Source organism: Anguilla rostrata, chromosome 4, assembly GCF_018555375.3.
Source record: "Anguilla rostrata isolate EN2019 chromosome 4, ASM1855537v3, whole genome shotgun sequence".
NCBI classification, from domain to species: domain Eukaryota; kingdom Metazoa; phylum Chordata; class Actinopteri; order Anguilliformes; family Anguillidae; genus Anguilla; species Anguilla rostrata.
This window is the reverse complement of record NC_057936.1, coordinates 66,516,978-66,539,957: the sequence shown is the minus strand read 5'-3', so window position 1 is coordinate 66,539,957 and position 22,980 is coordinate 66,516,978. Positions and strand designations below refer to the sequence as shown.

General features: G+C 49.5%; 2 protein-coding genes and 1 long non-coding RNA gene across 4 annotated transcripts in view; all 3 read right to left on the bottom strand.

The window, feature by feature from the left end:
* Positions 1-3,201, bottom strand: part of prdm5 (PR domain containing 5) — a 35,730-nt gene extending 32,529 nt beyond the window's left edge. Inside the window, exons 1-3 of one of the 2 annotated variants that reach the window (XR_010329780.1) lie at positions 2,847-3,200; positions 1,856-1,939; positions 1,234-1,356 (exon numbers count right to left, since the gene is read on the bottom strand). Coding sequence is in view for 1 of the 2 variants with exons in the window: in XM_064334338.1 (XP_064190408.1) it covers positions 1,234-1,356; positions 1,856-1,939; positions 2,847-2,945 (306 nt within the window). In the remaining variant the exon portion in view is untranslated. Of the gene's footprint in view, positions 1-1,233; positions 1,357-1,855; positions 1,940-2,846 lie in introns of both variants that reach the window. The other variant, XM_064334338.1, reaches the window with a different exon arrangement.
* A 6,721-nt stretch (positions 3,202-9,922) lies between these two features.
* Positions 9,923-10,807, bottom strand: LOC135254257 (uncharacterized). Its single transcript, XR_010329787.1, has 2 exons — positions 10,401-10,807; positions 9,923-10,295 (listed from the first exon to the last, which is right to left on the bottom strand). It is a non-coding gene; the product is annotated as an uncharacterized LOC135254257 (long non-coding RNA).
* Positions 10,808-10,959: 152 nt separating this feature from the next.
* ndnf (neuron-derived neurotrophic factor) lies at positions 10,960-22,980 on the bottom strand. Its single transcript, XM_064334289.1, has 4 exons — positions 22,552-22,980; positions 16,102-16,290; positions 15,015-15,139; positions 10,960-12,401 (listed from the first exon to the last, which is right to left on the bottom strand). Exons 2-4 carry the CDS (start codon positions 16,287-16,289, stop codon positions 11,011-11,013), a joined length of 1,704 nt encoding a protein of 567 aa, XP_064190359.1. The 5' UTR covers position 16,290; positions 22,552-22,980; the 3' UTR covers positions 10,960-11,010.

Genomic DNA, 22,980 nt, shown 5'->3' with positions numbered 1-22,980 from the left:
ACATTATTCTGAATGAACTTTACTGATATTATTCTTAACTTATTTAGAGTTTGCTTTTGGGGTGAGGAAGGGGGGGGGGGGGGTACCTACACCAGCGTTAGGGGACTAGAGAGAATTTTCAAAGTTGAAATATTGCATGTGCCTGACTACGTCTGTTAGCACTGTTCATGTTACATTACATTACAGGCATTTAGCAGACGCTCTTATCCAGAGCGACTTACACAACTTTTACACAGCATTTTACATTGTATCCATTTATACAGCTGGATATATACTGAAGCAATTTCGGTTAAGTACCTTGCTCAAGGGTACAACGGCAGTGTCCTACCCGGGAATCGAACCTGCGACCTTCCGGTTACAAGCCCAGTTCCTTACCCACTGTGCTACACTCCGTCCATGTTCCACAACACTGTAAGGAATTAGTGAAGTGACACCACTCCAGATCAGTAACGTCATCTCGCCAACGACTCAAATACCCAAGGTCAAATTTTCTGGAGGTGTTGATGACATTGTAATCTAACTTCAGTGAAAATTTGATCATTTTGAAATAGTTTTTTTTTTTTTCGCAGATCAACTTCCAATATTATATTCTGTCATACGTCGAAAACAGAGCTGGAAAATACATTTAAAATGCTATAAGAACCATTTCTCTATGACATTTAGTAATGAAGATGTGTCAAGCAGTCATGGAGTCATGCTAATTTGCCCAAACTTCGTTAGCCCATATCTCCCTTAATAATGATCTGATACAAGTGAAATTTGAGTTCCAAGGTTTTCATATAAGACCAAATAAGCATGCCAAATCTCATTCCAAACTGTGGCAATGCAGTACTGAAGTGTGTTGAATAGACCAAGGTATTTACATTACCTACACACAAGCAGGTGTTCATATTACCTACACACAGGCAGGTGTTCATATTACCTACACACAAGCAGGTGTGTGTCATATTACCTAGGCATTCATACTAAAGGAGGTGTTTATTACTAACACAAGCAGGTGTGTTCTGTGAGGCTCATACAAGGTGTGTGTTTAGAGATAATGACAGGTGTCTGTGAGGCTCATTACAGGTGTGTGTATGGTTGATGACGAGCATATATAGATAGACAGGTGTGTCTGTGAGGCTCATACAGGTGTGTGATGTATAGAGATAATGGACAGGTGTACATTGTGAGGCCCATTACAGGTGTGTGTTGTATAGAGGTAATGGACAGGTGTATCTGCGAAGCCCATACCTGGATGGCCGCCAGGTTCTTCTCCTCCTGAGATGGGGCCTGGTGGATGAAGCGCAGCCAGTTAGCATGGCGAGGGTTACTGGCATCCAGAACATAGAGCACGTCACCTTTACTCCCTCTGACCTGCGAGAGAGAGCACAGCACTGTTACACACACACTATACACACACACTACACACGCACACCTGCAACACAGAGCAGAGCACACTGTTACACACACACACACACACTACACATGCACGCACGCACGCTACACACACACTATACACACGCACACCTGCAACACAGAGCAGAGCACACTGTTATATACACACGCACGCGCACATCTGCAGCACAGAGCACAGCACACTGTTACACACACACTATACACACACACACACACACACACACACTATACACACGCACACCTGCAACACAGAGCAGAGCACACTGTTATATACACACGCACGCGCACATCTGCAGCACAGAGCAGTATTGTTATACACACAGACGCAGACGCACACGCATACACACAATATTGGAGTATTAATGTCAACCGTGTTAGGAGAACTCTGTCACAAGCCGGATCGGAACCCTGCCTCTGTTGAGGCGATCTGCTTGCTGGCCTTGTGCGGTAACCCTACCTCCCACATCAGCCTGGGGTCCATGTTATCATCTAGCTCGTTAGCCATCCTCTTCTCTCCAGCGAACGGACCGAACTTCTCGCCCTGCAAAGAGAGCGACAGGTCAGGTCGGAGCGCTCCCTGCTCGTTATGACTCAGGGAAAGGAATTAAATCAATGGATCAGCCGAGCCGATCAATTAACCACGTTATACTCGAAGAAGCGGCGGTTGAAGCTTCCATCATGCTACCGGGTCTTGTGCCGTCGCCGTATAGTGGAAATTAGATAATTGGACTAACGTTGATATAGCATGTTTTTTTTTTTATAATCACGGGCTCGCAAAAATTAAAATAATTAAACTGTCTTCTAACTTGTCACGTTGGAGGCCCTGCTCTCACAGTAGAAAAGCTGCAGGCTATCCGCGAGAACATTTAGCAACTAATCCCTCGAAACTTTATAAAACATCGCATAGCAATGTATGGAGCCTAAAATCGTGCTCTCATACATTCGTTGTATTTTATCGTTATATATATATATATATATAACAAATAGAATGTTGACATCGAGCTAACTCTCTTGAATCTTGAATTTATCCAAGACAAACAGCCAAATGCGAAATGTAGGCTATGGCAGCGCTTTTGTGTTTACTACGTGTACAAGAGTGAAAGTTCTCAAAAGACTCGCAAGGAAAGGAAACTACAAGTTTAGTGTGCTAAGATTCTCCATTCTGGCATTAGCGTCTAAGAGCTGAGCGACACAGAATAGCCAGGCAGATACAGAACCGTGGTGTGAAATGCAGTTTAGCTCGCTCGCCGAGCTTGTTAGCCGCAGCAGCTACGTGGCACCTCACGTCAGCAGACACAAGGTAGTCTGTCTGCGTGAAATAAGCGAATCGCGAAAACATGTTAGCAACCGTTTCGCTCCAGTACATTAACAATTTTCAGCACGTTCATCGCCCGTAATTCATGCTTTTTAAACAGCTGTTCACATGTTCCGCTGAAATAAAAACAAACCTTTTTCACCCGTCTGGCGGTGTAAAGCCCGATTCCATCTTGGACTTTAGAGGACTTGAGTACGAACCTGTCCGGCACGTACATACCCAACATTGTCATTACTCAGAAAGCGCTCCTAGCGTGACAGCAGATAATCATTTTACAGAGAGCGAGTGTGTGACATTGGGATTCACTGTGGCTGAAAATCTGCGGGGTTTTCTCTCGATCTTTCACTCCTGGTCCCACTTCCATATTGTTCTCGCTACAGTGCGAGCAGCGCAGCGCTCTGATTGGTCGAAAGTTTGTAGCCTGGAGCCTCTCATTCCAGGGAGCTCTAGGGATGCTCCTCGCGCTGACCTCCCACAGTCCCCGAAGGCTCCTCCAGTCTACCTCGCGCTGCGGTTGCGTAAAATAGACTGATCCATACTGTTCTGTACTTACCATTTTATCGTCTGATTTATAAAGCTGGATTTTTTCTGAATCGATTGTGGGAAAGTGTCGCGCTGAAAGTTACAATGGTTAAGTTGCCAATTTAACCACTGTCATGAAGCATGGCGTGCATATTGTGGTAAACTTGAGGTTTTTTCAATTACAGGTAAAAAATAAATAATAAAAAACAGCAGAAAGACCAAAACAAATCACATAATCGTAGTGATAATTAATATAATTCACAATGAATCAGAACAATAACTGTAATTCAATCCTAATAAACAAAGTCATTGGTCTGATTCATTGTGAATTATATTAACTATCATTATGATTTTCTGTGCTTTGTTTTGGTCTTTTTGCGGTTTTACTTGTAATTTATTTACATGTTACATATTACACATCTGTGTTCAGCTGAGTTTATTTTAGCCTACTGCTTTATTCGCCGTCGTGACGTTATCATCTTCATTACCATAATGTGTGAGTCCACGTGCACTGTGTGCAGCCAGGAATCGTAAATACGGCGGTGTCCCGTTAGCAGGATGGGAAATGTCTTCGTGCGTGGAGCGTTATCATATCCGGGCTCTTATCTCCCTGTAATCTCACTGGTCATCTCCGCTGCCAGGTAGAGCTTACGTCACCCGTTAGGTTAACATGCACCTGGGGGGTTTTTGGATGAAGAACACCAGAGTCATCTCCTCCTGGGCCAACGGCCTACAATTAATCAGTACGTGTCCTTAATTTTAACTTATAAACACATGTTTTTAATGCGCGTCTTTCCGCTTCATTAGTGAAGTTTGGCGAGTTCATTCTGGCCATCACTAAACTCGCTATTCTGTGTTTGGTGAAGTTAAAGAAAAAGGAAAATCTTGCATTTAATAGTGAGAAAAATTATGGACAAAAAATTTGATTGAATCCAGCCCAATGTTTCGATTCCGCCATAACACTGGGGGAAATTCGCTTTCTGTTCCATTCAGAAGATTCTGGCCCCGGAGTCCCTGTGCTATAGGTCCGTGTTCATGAAGCACCTCGGGGGAGGACTGCTGATCACGGATCAGTTGATTTATTATCTTTTGCACGTTTCGCCGAAGTAGAATTTAAAACTCAACCAGAAACAGTTTCACAGCTGAAGGGGTATGCGGTTTCCTTTGGCTAGTCTGCCAGTTCCATTCAACTTCGTAAATCAGTGCAAATCTGAAGGGGGTGGGGGGGGGGGGAATACAAATTCAGCCAGGACATCTTGAATGAAAAAAAAAATCTGGCAACCCAAATCTTGACCAGAGCTCTAAATCACCCTTTAGGTGGAGTTTTGCGCATGCTGGCATCATGCTGGCATCGGTGCGCGATTAGCACGTTGTGATTCTGTCGTTCCCAACGCCGGAAACATCTGCGTCAGCTTCCAGGTGTTTAACACGCATCTAAAAATAGCTCTGGGACACATGTACGGGCACACAAGAGATCTGACAGGCCCAATCCAATTCAAGGCTAAAATCAGAGGAAATGAATCTTGGCTTGATTGTGCGAGTCCAGATTTTTTAGCTTTGTAAAATACCCCATTCTGTGTGAGAATCATTAGTACAATAACATGATAAACACTTGCACATGAGCTGTGTGTGCGTGTGTGCGTGCTTGTGTGTGTGTGTGTGTGTGTGTGTGTGTGTGTGTGTGTGTGTGTGTGTGTGCATGTGTGCGTGTGTGTGTTGTTTGCAGAGTTTTTCTATGTTTACCTCTGTGGCTTCCTCCCACAATTTTAACAAAGCCTTAACAGACCCAGCTGGGCTCACATGTCCCATGATTGGTCGAATGCAGACCATGTGATCATATTGCTATGACTCACCGACTCAGTGAATCATGGTGGCATTCTAAGACAATATGCTGCACAGACCCCTGAATCTGCAGAACCCGTTGAGATGCACTACATTTACAAAAGTATGTGGACACCTGAACATCGCATCCATAAGTTCTTGTTGAGCATCCCATTCCAAAACCATGGGCATTATTATGGAGTTGGACTCCACCCCCCCCACCCCCACGTTGCTGCTGTAACAACCTCTACTGTTCTGGGAAGGTTTTCCAGTTTTGATTTTGGAACATAGCTACAGGGCATCACTTCCATTCAGCCACAGTGAGGTTTAGGGCACTGATGTTGGGCGATAAGGCCTGGCGCACAGTCGCCATTCCAATTCACCCCAGAGGTGTTTTATGGGGTTGAGGTCCGGGCTCTGTGCAGGCCAGTCCACTTCTTCCCCACCAAACTCAGCAAACCGTTTATTTTATGGACCTTGCTTTGTGCACGGGAGCATTGTCATGCTAAAACAGGAAAAGGCCTTCCCCAAATTGTTGCCACAAAGTTGGAAGCAAACAATTCTCTAGAATGTCATTGCATGCTTTCCCTTCACTGGAACTAAGGGGCCTAGCCCAAACCACGAAAAAGAGCCCAAGACCACTATTCCTCCTCCACCAAACTGCAGTTGGCACCGTGCATTCCGCCAAACCCAGATTTGTCAGTCAGACCGCCAGATAGCGACGTGTGATTCATCACGCCTTTCCACTGCTCCAGAGTCCAATGGCGGTGTGCTTTACACCAATCCAGCCAACGCTTGGCATTGCGTATGATGATCTTGGGCTTGTGCATGGCTGCTCGGCCGTGGAAACCCATTTCATAAAGCTCTGAACAATCAGTTCTTGTGCTGATGTTGTTTCCAGAGGTAGTTTTTAACTCTGTAGTTGGTGTTGCGAGTGAGGACAGATGATTTTTATGTGCTACGCACTCTGCGGTCTCGTTCTGTGAGCTTGTGTGGCCTACTGCTTCACGGCTGAGCTGTTGTTGCTCCCAGACGTTTCCACTTCACAGTAACAGCACTTACACGTACTGGGATAGGCTCCAGCACCTCACCCAACCCTGACCAGTAATAAACAGGTATAGACGATGGATGATGAATGGATAGATTCCACCAGGTACTGTAAGACTCATAATGTAAGGTAATGAGCAGCTTGGTCAGGCTCATAATGTAAGGTTATGAGCAGCCTGGTCAGGCTCATAATGTAAGGTTATGAGCAGCCTGGTCAGGCTCATAGTGCTGTAAGGTTATGAGCAGCCTGGTCAGGCTCATCGTGCTGTAAGGTTATGAGCAGCCTGGTCAGGCTCATCGTGCTGTAAGGTTATGAGCAGCCTGGTCAGGCTCATAGTGCTGTCAGGTTATGAGCAGCCTGGTCAGGCTCATAGTGCTGTAAGGTTATGAGCAGCCTGGTCAGGCTCATAGTGCTGTAAGGTTATGAGCAGCCTGGTCAGGCTCATAGTGCTGTAAGGTTATGAGCAGCCTGGTCAGGCTCATCATGTAAGGTTAAGGTTGAATTTTCAAATCAAATGCAAAAACATGTGGAGGGGAGGGTTTCGGAAACCCAGCAAACTCCATGTGAAATACATTACGGCAGATTTCCATAATGCTGATGTGGTTAAATTTGAAAAACATATACATATACATATATATATATATATATATATATATATATATATATATAAATATTTTTTTTTTTTTTTTTAAAGAGATGTTCATGTGTTTTTAACTGATAAGCTTATAAACTAAAGTCACATTTCCCCCACTTGCAGCCCTGTGATAAAAGCAGACTTTGAGCAGTGAATGCATTCAAAAATAAACATACACATACGACAGTGGATTGTCGGGATTGTAAAGGACAGTGAACATGGGCAGAAACTGGGGGGGAGGGTTTCCTGAAAATTGGAAAAATTTAATATGACAACTCTGACCTACACGCAGGCGTGCTTGAGATGAAGTTTTATACTTTATAGTTATAGTTATAGGTTGTATAGCATTTTTGTGGGGTGTTTTTCCTGACTTAAACACTGTGTTGATCTTGGTGCGGGTGTTTATGTAAAATCACTGCATGTCCATCGGATATATCAACGCCGGTCTGGTCCAATCCGGCTAATCCTGGCTTGGGGGCGGGGCCTGTGTCCAAACCTCGGTTGCCTGGTTACACATGCCGCTCATATTATGGGCTGGTAATTTCCACCTTTCTGCGCCCCCCCCCCCCCACGCCGGGCCGGCAGACACTGGGCAGTTAGTGACAACCAATCCGGAACAAATCACACTGACATGACCCCCAACGCAAACCACATGTCCAGCCGCTGACGAGGGAACGCACAACCCCTCGCACAACAAATCACAAAAACATCCCCCCCCCCCAACCCCACCCCCTCCAAAACGATTAATACCATGTCTTTGCCCCCGGGCAAATCCTGGGAATCAAAAAAGGACCGATTCTATTTACTTTTTGTAAAGGCAAACATAATTTGCTTAACTGGAAAAGGCTCACATGTATCACAGGTTCCTCCCCCCCCCCACCCCCATTTCGGTGAACTTGGCTTTTCACTTTTATGAGTTTAAGCTGACCGCGAACGTGTAACTTGAAACATGAATGGGCGAAAATGAAACTCAGACACGGCCTAAATCGGATGAACTCTCGGCGCGGCGACAGAATCATCTCAAAAATACAAAAATAATTCATAAACAGAAGCGGTGAATTTGAGTAACATCATGTGAGCAGATCAACATGCTTTATTTGCGATGTGATTGGTTGAAAGGTTATTGCATGACTTTATTTGTTATGTGATTGGTTAAAAGGTTATTGCATGGCATAATTTGTGATGAGATTGGTGTGTTCGTATGTGTGTGTGTGTGAGTGAGTTTGTAAGTGTGTGTGTGTGTGCATGTTCTACAGATCAGCAGTAGGTTTGGATCAGTTGTGTGTCCCTGACTGCCAGTGGCCTTTGAAAGCCACACATCCTCCCACTCTCCCAGCTCACCAGAACATTTCTCACACATAAATACTTTTACATTTTCCTTCACTTTTTTCTAGCAAAAAAGCAAATATTTTCATTCCTAATGGCTGCTGCTGCTGCCCTGAGTCAGAAGCCTCAGTCTGCCAAGCTCACTTGGCTGAAAAAGTATATATTTCATGTTGTCCCCCTGCCCCCCCCCGCCCGCCCCCCCCAAATGTTGCACAAATGCTGCCTTGCACAGTCGTCCAAACTGCATGAGTTCATGTTTTGGTTAGTGCAGGAACGTGGACACCTGGAGGTTCATCTGGGAACCAGCTCCACTGTCTGTCTCCTTCAGCAGACCTCCATCAAGGCCCCCACTCCACTTCCTGTCCCCCCGATGGTGACCCCCTCCCTCCCCCCACCCTCCCCCCTGAGACTACCTTAAACACCACTCCCCTCGCCCCCCCTAAAAAAAACACAGATTCCAGAAACCCTTTCAGATCTCAAAAGATGAAATAAAAAATAATCAGCAGTCACAGTCCCAAAACCAACATAAAACGTGATGATAATAATAATAATAATAATAATATAGAGCAGAACTTTAGCCAGTTACAGAGTGTTTTATGAGCTCAGCTGGTTGGGTATTCCTGTGCGTGTCCTGCATGCAGAGAGCTTGGTCTGCCTGTTTATAAACAGCCGTGGCTGAGTAAACCCTTCCACATGTGAGCACTCTGATGCAGAGGAGAGAGGAGAGAGGAGAGAGGGGTATCAGCACACCCTGGCCTGGGATCTGTGTGAGAGAGGAGGGGGGTTCCCCTGCAACTAAACCAAATCTGCAGCGCTAAAGCTGTATGTGTGTCCAATGCTAAACATGCATCTGCAGCTACTGCTGAATGCTAAACCTGTATGTGTGTCTTTAGGCTAAACATGCATCTGCAGTGACTGCTAAATGCTAAACCTGTACAGTAGGTACGTCTACTGCTAAACCGCAGCTACTGCTAAATACTAAGCTTGTATGTGCATCTAAGAGAGAGAGAGAGAGAGACAGTGACCGAGAGAGGGAGAGAGAGAGAGAGCAGGGGAGAGGGGTTTGTAATACTTCTGTTTTCTTTGGCAATATTTCCCGAGTGTATTTCATGCCAGTGAGTGATGTGGAATTGAACTGAATTTGGCTAAACTGCCATACGGGGAAGAAAGAGAGAGGCAGGCCAAGGCTGGAGGGGTACCCAGTCCTGCCCCCTCCCCCGTAGGTCTCGTAAACGCCTTTCTCTGGTCCCCCTGTAATCCTCCTGGAGCAGCGCTAACAGGCTAAGCAAAGCACACATGCTAATGGGGCCTTAAGGACTGGCTATTAGCTGCACTCTTTAATTATTAAGAGCTACGACGAACATGTAAGGGTCTTAGGCTTCGGGGAGGGGGGGGCACCTCCCTTCCCAAGGAAGGGTAAGGCAGTCGGGGTGGGGTGGGGAGGCGGGGGGGGGTTGATAACTATGTCTATGGTATATGGTGATTGGATGCACCATCTCTTCAGACAGTACATATATTCTGTATCAAGTGCACTTCAATAAAGGAATGAACCAGTACCTGATTCTGCCTGCAAAGCCGACTTGATCTCCCAGTGTACTTCCAAGACATTCCAAGCTTATTCCTCCCAAGAACTTTGTGCCAAGTCAGTCTAATCCAGCATATCCGCTTTGAATTTGCACACAGTAAGGAGCCTTTGGATAGCTGTTGTTATATCCATGACAGCTCCAAAAAAAGATCAAACGTGCACGAACACACACACACACACACACACACGCATATATACCCACACACACACACACACACATACACACACGCATATATACCCACACACGCACATAGACACACACACAAATGATCATGTGGTCTTTACTTGTTATATATATTTAGTTGATTTTATGTACATGGATATTGGTAGGACAACTCTGTACACAGGAGACAGGATCATAACACACTGACCTCCATCATGGGAACAAAGCATTTCCAGGAGAGCAGACAGGAATCTTGGGAGAACGTGGATGCACAGCACCATGGAACATCCGTTTCTTCATACATTTACAATTTTAATAATCATCATTACAAAAACAAACAAACAAAAAAAATAAAAAGGTATAAAATAATTTAAAACTCTTCTAACACGCAGTGCTGCATATGCAGGCCAGCCAGGGACTCACTGCAGAACCCACCAACCTGCCAATCGACCAACCGACCAGCCGACCTGCTGATCTTTCGACCTGCTGACCGACCGACCAACCAGCCGACCAGCTGGACTGCCGCACTGACCAACAGACCGCCTGACCGACCAACCGACTGACAGACCAAATGAGCTGCCAACCGACCGACCAGCCGACCAGCCGATCTGCCGACCGACCAGCTGACCGCCTGACCGACCAACCGACTGACAGACCAAATGAGCTGCCAACCGACCGACCAGCCGACCAACAAATGCAAAGTTCATGCACTGGTGAAGAAAAAACACAGAATGATGACAGACGAGATGGCATTCTGCACCCCCTCCGCCCCCAACCACCAACCCCTCCACCCCAACCTCCCCACCCCACAATCCCTCCATCCCCCTGGCAAAGGGGTGGTGTCGTGACTATCCTTCTCAGGACACATTTGACCCTGACAGCACCCCGCCCCTGGCCTAGGCCCCTCCCCAAACCCCCACACCCAAGCAGTCTTAAAATCCCAGGAGTGACACAAACATGTACAACGTTGACATGTCCCTAAAAACAACCCGACCACTGCCACAAGACCCCCCCCCCAGGCTGCTGCCATAAGACCCCCTCCCCACCCCCCCCCACCCCAGGCTGCGGCCTGCATGTACTGTACGCTCTTAAGTAGAATATCGCTGCCACTCAGAGTTAAATAATCTTCTTTTTTTTTCTCCATATATTTATATATATATATATATATTTATAATATATTTATTATGTACAGGAGTCATTAACAGAACTTCCTGGTCTTGACGACCTTGCTCTGGTACTTGACGGAGTGTCCCCCGTGACCCACGGCGTACACGTCCAGCAGGTAGGCCTTCCCCGGCTGCAGGCCCCTTATCGTTTCCGTGGTGACGGCCTTCTGCAGGTTGGGGCTGTGGAAGTACTTGCACAGGACCTTGTCGGACTTCTTGCGGGCCTGGGGCCCGGCGCACTGGTTCTGCTCGCGCCGGCGCTGGTCCTCGCCCTGGCCCGGGTCCACCTCGCGCCGGTACACGCAGAACTTGTGGCGGTCCTGCGTGCCGAGCCAGGCCACGGTCACCGAGCTGCAGGTGCGCAGCTTGTCGAAGGCTTTGATGCGGGTGTCCTCGGGCAGGGAGGGGAACGGCTGCTTGTTGGGCCGGGTGCTGGCCAGGACCTTCAGCATGGAGGCCCCCTTCCGGCTCCCCCGCAGCCGGATCAGGTACTTGGCCTTGGGCTTGCCCCTCAGCTGGAACTGCCGCACCCCCTCGGCATTCTGGGACAGGACCAGCTTCCCGTCGCGCCGCACCTGCACCTGCACGGAGTCCAGGCAGGAGTGCAGGTAGAAGGTCACCTTCTGGTGGGACGAGACGGGGGCGAAGCGGAGGAACTTGCTGCCCTTCCTCTTGATGAAGACGTCGGTGACCTTGCCGTCCTTCAGCTCCAGGGTCTTCTGCTTGGCCTCCTCCTTGGTGCGGGCGAAGGTGCCCACGTAGGCGGTGCTCATGTTGGTGGCGCCGTTGACGGCGAACACGTCGAAGTAGTACTGCGTGTCCGGCTTCAGCTCCGACACGGTGAAGATGTTCTTGTTGCCGATGCAGACCTTGCGGATGTCGGGCCGCGCCGCCCGGGGGGAGTAGGCGGGGGCGCGGGGCGCCGGCGCCGGGCGGTCCCTGCCCAGGTCGTTGCGCTCGGGCGCGAAGCCGAAGTGGGCGAAGTCGAAGGGGCTGAAGTCGCGGCCCGGTTTGGGGACGCTCATGAAGGCTTCGTCCGCGCCCAGCTTGGCCTCCACCGCGCACAGGCTCTTGAAGTTGTGCTCCTGGCTGACGACCACGCAGTACTGCACCGGCTGCCCCAGCTGCGCAGCCGTGGGCGTGGGCTTCCAGGCCAGCGTGAGCGTGGTGCGGCCCAGCGAGGTGACGTCCACGCGCGGGTCGTACGGCAGCTCTGGGTACGGCTGGTCCGACTCCGGCGTGGTGCTGGCGTACGCCTGGAAGTGGCTGTCCTTCTCGGTGGACAGCAGCTCCAGCTGGTACAGGCCGGACGGGGAGCTGGACGAGACGTAGGACTCCACGTCGTTCCCCTTGTAGGAGAAGAGCTCCGTGCCCTCGTCCGCCGTCACCTGCAGCTTCTGCTGATCCAGCGGCTCGGCCTGACCTGCAGGAGTCACACACACACACACACACGCGCACACACGCACGCACACAAAAAGCCATAACGTGAGGATTTTCATAACGTGAGGATTTTCCCGTGAGGATTTTCCCATAAATATCCTGCAATCCAGGAAAAACGACTCTATTCATTCCTTCTGTATTAATTCAGTGTTGTTGGCCTTGTAGCGATGCCACAGAGTGGATTTTTACACACCGCGTGAAACACTCACAGAAAGCAGCACAACACAGTGCCCTGTTCCTGAAAGGGAAGTTCTGTTACCATCATCGCTAATAGCATTTCCAACACTTCACCATTAAAGAAGCAAAAACAACACAAGGCCTTTAGTTCCACCCACACAAAAACCATCAATAAAAATCTGTGAAAACACTCCAGCACCAGCAACAGGAGCTAATTTGTTGTGCGACTAAGCTCTGACAAGTCCGGTTTTTAGAAGCAGTTCATTCATTTTTTGTAAATGAATGCATTTATTTGTGCTTTAACAGATGATTGTGCTCTCCCCTCTCTGGCCTTCTCCCTGGTTTCCCGGGATTTGCGAGGTGCACAGGCCGTGCTGCTCATAAAGCCAGCTTTTAGACCCGGTCAGACCTGCAGGTTCTGATGAAGTCACAGAGACGTTTGGCCGCGGGTGCGATTACTCATTTACGAGCCGACGCCTGGAGCCGTCAGTCTGTCCAGGCCGCTGTTTCTCCTGGCACAGCTCCGCCGCCTTCCTGCGTACCATGTTTTCATAACAGAATTTTTTTTAATGTATTTTTATTTGTATTTTTTTTAAACTGGGGATAAAATAATATTGAGTTTGCAGCCTGGAGAACGATTCCCTGCAAACAGTATCACGAGCCAAGCCAAAGAGAACCCCCACTGCCCCTACCCAACACACCTCCACTGCCCCTACTCAGCACACCTCCACTGCCCCTACCCAGCACACCACACTGCCCCTACCCAACACAGCCCCACTGCCCCTACCCAGCACACTGCACTGCCCCTACCCAACAGAGCCCACTGCCACTGCCCCTACCCAACACACCTCCACTGCCCCTACCCAGCACACCACACTGCGCCTACCCAACACACCCCCTGCCCGTACTCAACACACCTCCACTGCCCCTACCCAGCACACCGCACTGCCCCTACCCAACACACCCCCACTGCCCCTACCCAGCACACCGCACTGCCCCTACCCAACACAGCCCCACTGCCCCTACCCAACACACCCCACTGCCCCTACCCAGCACACCGCACTGCCCCTACCCAACACCCCCCCTGCCTATACTCAACACACTGCCACTGCCCTAAAGTATGAAAAAGAAAGAGAGAGGGAGAATGAGACTAAGAGTGAGAGAGAGAGAAAGAGGGAGAGAGAGAGAGAGAGAGAAAGAGGGAGAATGAGACTAAGAGTGAGAGAGAGGGAGTATGAGACTAAGAGTGAGAGAGAGAAAGAGGGAGAGAGAGAGAGAGAGAGAAAGAGGGAGAATGAGACTAAGAGTGAGAGAGAGGGAGTATGAGACTAAGAGTGAGAGAGAGAAAGAGGGAGAGAGAGAGAGAGAGAGAAAGAGGGAGTATGAGACTAAGAGGGAGAGAGAGGGACCCCCTTTCCTGGGGAGGGCGAGCAAGTTTAGCTTTCATCAGCAGAGTGTAATTTAGAGAGCTGCTGAAAGACACCCTCGCCTGCCCCCGCTGCCGGGGCAACCAGCGCCCCGAACCTTACCGCAACAGCTCCGCAACGTTTCGCAAACGTCGCCTGACCTTCCGCAACAGCCCCGTAACGTTTCGCAAACGTCCCCTGACCTTTCGCCAGAGCGCCACGCTACGCGGGCCGCCCCGACAGAGCCAGGCGGCTCTCCCCAGCCCAGACAGCGCCGGGAACGGGAACGCAAACGGGGAAACGTGAATTTGGCGGCCCGCGTGTGTAACCGTGTCACTGCTCTCCCAGCATACGGCGGCTGAACTGGAGCGCAGTGCATTGTGGGATACGTCTGGGGCGAGACGGAGCTCAGCTTTCAGCTGCACAGAGGCCAGCTCCGGGGGGAGCGGGGACACACATGCACTTCCTGTGTTTGAGAGATGGTCCAGATGGTGGGGGGGGCGAGGGGGGGGCGGGGGTTTCGGGGGGCAGAGGGCTGTTTTAAGGCTGGGGGAGGGGGGTGAAATGTAAGAGGATCACAACCGTTGCAATCCAAATATGCAGAGAGATGATTGTGATCGCAGGGGAAGAGCAGACAGCATTCTCAGCAAATCTCTCATTTTATTGGGGGGAATTCTTTCCTTTTTTTCCTTTCTTGGAGGGAATCCTCTTCCCCCAAAATGGTTACTCTCCCTCTTCTTCCTCATTCTCAATCGCCTCCATCTACCAGCTTTCTCTCTCTCTCTCTCTCTCTTACTCTCTCCCTCCCTATCCTTCCTCACTCTCCCTCCCTCTATCCTCTCTGTTTCTGTAGTTCTCTCCCTGTTTCTCTGTGTCTCTCACAGAGCTGTGCAGGCACCGCGTTCTCAGCCTCAATAGTGATTGACGGCCAGTTAAACACAAGCTGCCCCCCCGCCCCTCACCCCCCCCCCCCCCTCCACCCCCCTCCCTCTCCGGGATGTAGCGTTACTCACCTGAGCCCTCTCCGCTGGACTCTTCCGGAAGCTCCTGCAGAGTCAGCTTCCACTCCAGGGGGGCATCGCACGGCGTCACGGTAACGGACAGGGGCGTGTTATCTTCTTCCACCACAAAGTAGTACCTGAGAAAAGATGGCAGCCACAGCATAAGGGCCCAGACCGCTGCGTCCAAAAGTACCACCTCTGAAGGAAAGCTGCTCCTTTCCCAGCTCAGCTACAGCACTGGCACTATAAACACCCAGCTAGGCTACAGCACTGGCATTATAAACACCCAGCTCAGCTACAGCACTGGCATTATAAACACCCAGCTCAGCTACAGCACTGGCACTATAAACACCCAGCTAGGCTACAGCACTGGCATTATAAACACCCAGCTCAGCTACAGCACTGGCACTATAAACACCCAGCTAGGCTACAGCACTGGCATTATAAACACCCAGCTCAGCTACAGCACTGGCACTATAAACACCCAGCTAGGCTACAGCACTGGCATTATAAACACCCAGCTAGGCTACAGCACTGGTGTTATAAACACCCAGCTAGGCTACAGCACTGGCAATATAAACACCCAGCTAGGCTATAGAACTGGCAATATAAATACCCAGCTAAGCTACAGCAATGAAATTATAATAAAGTGAGAGTGTAGCGTGAGTGAGAGCATGAGTGAGTGAGTGTATGGGTGTGTGAGAGAGTGAGTGCGTCATCAGGTTCTGAGTCATTAACTCTAGCAGCCCCCCCGGCCCCCCCGGTTCCCGTGCCGACAGAAGCAGGCCGGCAGGCTCATTACGCTGATGACTGACAGGGGTCAGAGCGAAAGTGCGGCAGGCTGCGAGTGTGTGGGGGCACCATTATGTCAAAGAGACGCTAATTCAATTATGAGACTCTCCGCTCCTCTCCTGCACGGACTGCCCTCCAGCCTCATTAAACCCACATTCCTGCTCACGGGAAGGTGGTATCCCATCATGCAACTTCTTCAAGTATTTTAAAAACATGTCTACTTGGCACAAAGAGGGTGTTTTTTTGTGGTGTGCTGTGGGGGCGGGGGGGTGGGGGGTGTACCTGCAGGGGGGTGCATGGGACATACCTTTTTGGCGTGTCCCTGAAGAGGTAGCCACTGATCTCCGCCCCGTCTGGGACCACTGAGGAGTCGTGGAACAGGGCCTTGTCCCGAACCTGCATCTGGAACAGCTCCTCGTCTCGCGTCGGGAGCTTCTGGGCCCTGACACCGCCCACCAGAAACACGACCGGAACCAGAACCAGGAGCAGCCTCATCCTGAAACACACAGACCCAGATGAACCCGGTCAGAACCAGGAGCAGCCTCATCCTGAAACACACAGACCCAGGTGAACCCGGTCAGAACCAGGAGCAGCCTCATCCTGAAACACACAGACCCAGGTGAACCCGGTCAGAACCAGGAGCAGCCTCATCCTGAAACACACAGACCCAGGTGAACCCAGTCAGAACCAGGAGCAGCCTCAGGAAACGGACCGTTCTCCCCCAGACAGCTGAGAGAAGGCACAGGGATCAGGTCCCTTCAGCCACAGTACATGACCAGCAACGTACAGCCAAGTGACCAAAGATGTCAACTGACAACACCTACACTCGGACAACTGACAGCACCTACACTCGGACAGCTGACAACACCTACACTCGGACAACTGACAGCACCTACACTCGGACAACTGACAACACCTACACTCGGACAGCTGACAACACCTACACTCGGACAGCTGACAACACTCACACTCTGACAACTGACAACACCCACACTCTGACAACTGACAACACCTACATTCTGACAACTGACAACACCCAAACTCTGACAACTGACAACACCTACACTCAGACAACTGACAACACCTACACTCGGACAACTGACAACACCCACACTCGGACAGCTGACAACACCTACACTCGGACAGCTGACAACACTCACACTCTGACAACTGACAACACCCAAACTCTGACAACTGACAACACCCAAACTCTGACAACTGACAACACCTACATTCTGACAACTGACAACACCCAAACTCTGACAACTGACAACACCTACACTCAGACAACTGACAAATGTGTGTGGGACTGTGAGCACAGCGCAGTGTGTGAGACTGTGAGCGCAGTGTGTGAGACTGTGAGCGCAGTGCAGTGTGTGAGACTGTGCACAGTGAGCGCAGTGTGTGAGACTGTGAGCGCAGTGCAGTGTGTGAGACTGTGCACAGTGAGCGCAGTGTGTGAGACTGTGAGCACAGTGTGTGAGACTGTGCAGTGAGCACAGTGTGTGAGACAGTGTGTGCACAGTGAGCGGCGCAGCGCAGTGTGTCAGCAGACGGCCGGACGCAGCAGGAGCAGATCCCCGGAACACAGCCCCTGTGCTGAATCGATCCTGCCACATCGATCGCCAGTTTAGGGGAAGCAAATCCCTGCTGATTTAATCAGAGTAATGATGGGCGATTATCCCACTGCTTTAGTGCCGTTTACCGCCAGTGAAACAAGGCCTGTCCTTTTAATGACCCCCTACAAAAGAGACGTTCAGCCCCCCCCCCTCCCCAACACCCCTCCCAGGATGAGAGCATTTCATTGTAATCTCTTGGAAATTGAAATGGCTAATTTGTGTCTCTCTTTTAGATCCGTGTGAAAGGGGGGGGGCTGTGGGGTCAGGGCAGGGGGGGAAGTGGGGGGGGCAGGCAATGAAAGCTGCAGAGGGAGGAGGAGTAGAGGGGGGGGGTGCTTTCTGTCTGTATTTATTATTTAAAATAAAATACTTAGAGCAGGAAGAAGCCCTTAGTGCCTCTTGACTTCTCAGCAGTGTTTTGGTGGTGTTGAGCTTTGTGATATAAACACAGATAAAACAGTCAGACTAAATGCTTTTATCTGACGGGGGGAGGAGGGGGGGGGAACGCTTACGGAAAAAGGACCTGCATTGCTCGCTCTCTTACTCATTCACTTACACTCTCTCTCTCTCTCCTCTCCCTTTCTCTATCGTTCTCTCCCTCCCCCCTCCTCTCGCCCTTTCACTCTCTCCTCTTTCTCCTTTCACTGTCTATCTCCCTTTCTCACTCCTGCTTTTATTTCAATCTGACAAGCTTTCTTGAAATGACGTACGATTGGCAAATATTAGCAAAGTAAAACATGCAAGCAGTGTCAGAAAAAATCCAGTTTACTGTTAAAGTAGTAAACGTAAGAGACAAACACTGTAGATATAATTATAGTTCACAGTAAAACAAACATGAAAATAAATGGTCTTCAGTGAGAACTTATAAAAGTAATTATTAGATTAAATCTGTGAAATTCTCTCTTTTTTTAAAGTCAGCGCTGGGTGGGTAGACACTGTTACAGCCACTGGTTGCTCTCTCTCTGGACTGTGGTTAAAAAGGCATATAAGCAGCTTCAGTGTAAACAAAGATGTCTTCATTATCTTAACTCCACAGAGTGGGAGAAATAGGAGCCTGTCACGCTTAGGGGGAGGAGCCTGTCAGGCTGAGGGGGAGGAGTCTGTCAGGCTGAGGGGGAGGAGTCTGTCAGGCTGAGGGGGAGGAGTGTGTCAGGCAGAAGAGGAGGAGTCTGTCAGGCTAAGTGGGTGGAGTCTGTGAGTATGAGCGACCTATCAGGTCAGGTGTATGTGCTATCCTCACTGCTGACTGAGTGACCGGATTAGACTAGTTTTCATGAGGTTTGCACAAGAACTGCCAGCAGAATTTACCCATCGTAATAACTCAACCCTGTCCTCATCTCCCAGAATCTGGTTCTGGTGTGGGCTGGGTTGGGTCTGGCTGGTTCTGGTGTGGGTTGGGCTGGGTCTGGCTGGTTCTGGTGTGGGCTGGGCTGGGCTGGGTCTGGTATGGGTTGGATTTACCGCACCCACGGGGGAGAAGCACAGGTTCTCAGGGTCCCCATCAAAATAAAACCCTGACGCTTTAAACTTCAAAAGTTGGCATCTGGAACAAATCGAGCCTAATGTTTAATTACAGAGCAGGGGGACGGGTGAGTGTAATTTGGGGAGGGAAAATGTGAACGCTGGGCTCACCACAGGCCTGTCAGCTCATTTATCCCGTCTCACATGTTCATTTTTATATTTATTTATTTTATTTTTTGTTTAGATGGAAACTGAAGCACTCTTGATTGTGAGAGAGAGATGGAGGGATGAAGAGAGGCAGCAGTGACAGCGGCATGCGGGGCGAGTGTGGCACAGTGTGGCACAGCAGTGGCATGCGGTGAGAGTGTGGCACAGCAGCGGCATGCGGTGAGAGTGTGGCACAGCAGCGGTGAGAGTGTGGCACAGCAGCAGCATGCGGTGAGAGTGTGGCACAGCAGCGGTGAGAGTGTGGCACAGCAGCAGCATGCGGTGTGAGTGTGGCACAGCACTCAGGATGCTGAGCTCACAGCTCTGGGGTTGCCTCCCAGCTGAGGCATTGCTGTTCATTTCAGCAAAGCACTCAGGTTGAAATGCTTCAGTGAAATTCTGAGCTGTATAAATGGACTGTGAGAGTGTGTGTGTGTGTGTGCATGTGAGAGAGTGAGTGTGTGTGTGTGTGCATGTGAGAGAAGGAGTGTGTGTGTGTGTGTGTGTGTGTGTGTGTGAGAGTGAGTGTGTGTGTGTGTACACAGCAGATCAGGGGTGGTGGCCAGATACAGGTCGGTCATTCCCACAAACACCCCGCCCCCCCCCCCTCAAAAAAGGTCTTTGGGGGGCAGCGCCCCTCCAGACGGCCACATGGAGCGCATTAGCATGAAAAGGGACGCTGTAATTTCAGCACAAACACGGCCGTTTCAGACTGGGGGGGGGCGGCAGCCTGCTCGCCTGGCCTCACAGCCCCCCTCTTATCTGGGCCGTCCCGGGACAGGGGGCGAGGAGCAGGGCGAGAGGAACCCCCAGAACCCCCGCTGGGGGGCCGTGACAGACAGCGAGCTACAGGCTAGGAGTATGAGTGTGCGTGTGTGTGTGTGTGTGTGTATGGGTGTGTGTATGTGTGCGTGGGTGTGTGTGTATGAGTGTGTGTGTGTGTGTGTGTGCGTGTGTATGTATATTTGTGCGTGTGTATGTGTGTGTGTGTGTGTGTATGAGTGTGAGTGTGTGTGTGTATGTGTGTGTGTGTATGGGTGTGTATGGGTGTGTGTGCGCTTGTGAGTGTGTGTGTGTGTGTGTGTATGGGTGTGTGTGTGTGTATGTGTGTGTGTGTGTGTGGGTGTGTGTATGGGTGTGTGTGCGCTTGTGAGTGTGTGTGTGTGTGTGTGTGGGTGTGTGTGGGTGTGTGTGCGCTTGTGTGTGTGTGTGTGTGTGTGTGTGTGTGTGCGCTTGTGAGTGTGTGTGTGTGTGGTGTGCGTGCGAGGCTGGGGGTGTGATCTTTAAGTGCGGAGTTAGCACAGCACCCTGGAATGTTACTTGCGGGCTAGGTCAGGTCGGTAGGGCAGCGCATTCTACTGCTCAAGTACAAGCGACGCATTCACACGACGGCGGCTGCGAGCGGACAGACACTTCACTGCTCCCATTGTAAAGGAGAAACGCCGCACAGACGACAAACACCCCCCAATAAAGCAACGGGAGCGAACCCCAACGCCTCCCCGTTGATACTCCACTGATTAAAGTCCAGGACAGGTCATAACGGCAACGTTTCGGTCATAACGGCAACGTTTCGGTCATAACGGCAACGTTTCGGTCACTTCGCATTTGATTAATCAAAGAGCCAGAGGGGACTCACGAGGACAAACGCTATCCCGATTTTTTAAATATTATTTTCACTGCCCGTTAAATTATTATTAATTAAATACCAGAACTGGCACATCCAGACCATTAGTCTACTGTTAGCGTGTGCAGACGGGGCTGAGGCGAGTGGCTGCTTAACTGAAGTCATATTCCGGTCGAGATGCGCTCACGGAAAAAACTTCCAGGGCGTTTGTATGTCCCATCTGCCCGGACAAAGGCTCGGCGACGTAAACTGTTTGCGCGCAGGGGACTGTCGCTTTCCAGTGGAGGACGTTTTTAGGATGTATAAATGGCTATAGCAACACTGGTGGAATTCTTTCAGCTCGAGTTTTCATATGCAAATCGAGGTTTAGTTACGGTATGCAACACAGACATTCCCATTTTCAGAGTTTTTTTTTTTTTGTTCATTATCCAGTGTCCAGGAATGAGACTCTGTGAGAAAGCGAGAGAGGTAGTGCGGGTTCACTTTGTTACAATATTCAGTGATTCAAATTCATATTCTAATTGCCAGGCAGGGTTGTGCTCCTAATCACAACACAGAACACCCGAAACTCTATTTTTTGTCGGAAACAGTCGGTTTCGAAGTATCAGGCTATTTAACCTTGTTCGGATGCTTATGCTGTTGAATTTCACAAAATCTGAGAGGAAGCGAACGCAAAGCAAACAAACAAAATCTTATGTTAATTTGATAATAGTACTAATTGTTTTGTGATTTCACTTTTGTTTTGATGAACGCCCGAGACACTTTTTAGTTTCTCGCAAAAAATAAAAAATACGTCTTTCGAGCGCACGAGCAACACAACCGCGCGAGTGTACACGTTTTCAATGTTTCAATAGAAGGTAAAGCTGTCTGCTCGTAATTGCAACTGCTTATTAGGGAGTGGGTTCTGTCAGTTAAACGATCACTGCCTATTCTTAAACTGTCTAATTGGATAAAGAAAATTTGGTTGTCAACTCCAAAATAAAGAACACGACCCATCGGCGCTCGGGGACTTACGGGATGGTGGCCAGCGGCTCGCGCAGGTGCCCGGACAGCGGGCTTCTTGGGATACCGCTCAATTGCGGAAGATTCAGACAAACCCCCACCCCACCCCGCGTCAATAATTCAGATCATTACCTTTGTATCAGATCATTAATCTCCGCCGTCTTTGCGTAGATGGCTGGTTTAAAAAGAGAACCATAAATAATGCATGCGAACGCTGAGGAAGGAGCAGCCTACAAATGCTAATTGTGTCCGGGCTGGTCCGGAGCGCGGTGGGTCGCTCCAGGGTGCATGGGAACTCGCCTGCGAGAATGCCGAGCGAGACGCTTCGTCTCAGCGGCCGCTCACACTCTCTGACGCTCGTAGGCCACTTTTAAACTTCTTTAAAAGTTTGTCCTTTATATTAAGCGGTCGTGAAAAGTAAAAAAAAAAAAAAAAAAAAAACTTAAGTTGTAACTCCTGCTAGCCCCAGCTTGACTGAAATGTGTTTGAAACCCGTCGCTTCCTAGAGTTGTAAACCACAAAACCCCATCCCCTTACGTTGGCAACCATTTCAAAGGCAATTATTCTTTATTCTGCGAGTTACGCTTAATTTTTCCTCAATGTTAAATACAGCGATTTTCCACAGATATTGGCTTCGCGACCGTTCAGCAAACATCGTGGAAATACAAAATTTGTGTCCACGCCAAATACAAAATTCGCGTATTAATTTTTGGACAAAGTAACTGATTCTAGCTTCGTGATATGACATTTGTCTCATGTACCTCGTGAAGTCCCGTGTACATGTCACAGTAGCCTACGCAGAAGGCTACTTTCAGGAATCTACGGTGCTTTCGTGGAAACTTACCTTGCAGAAATATCACACTGAGCAAAAAAAACGAAAACACTTGAAATGTTCCTGTCCTTGCTTCCGCAGACAATGGTGCAAAAAAAAAGCGAAGCAGAAAAAAAACGGGGAAATCAAGTGCACACTAAATTAAATCGTAAGTTACAAAACACCGAGGCTGGATTCAAACTAAACAAAGTTGTCCTTTTCAGGGGCCGGTAGATTCCAGGAGTTTACGAGCAGTCGGATCATGGATGAGATGCTGGTCGCTGATCAGGCGAATTTAGTTTGTCCCGAGTCGGTCGAGTATCCCGAATTTGTCAAGAGGCTTCCACCCCTGCCGCGCTGGTGCTACTGAAACTCCAACGGAATTGCGCAGCGAACTAGTGCGGTCTCTCCCTCTCCGTTCCTCAACACTAACTCCAAACCCAGCCCACTTGTACCGGACAC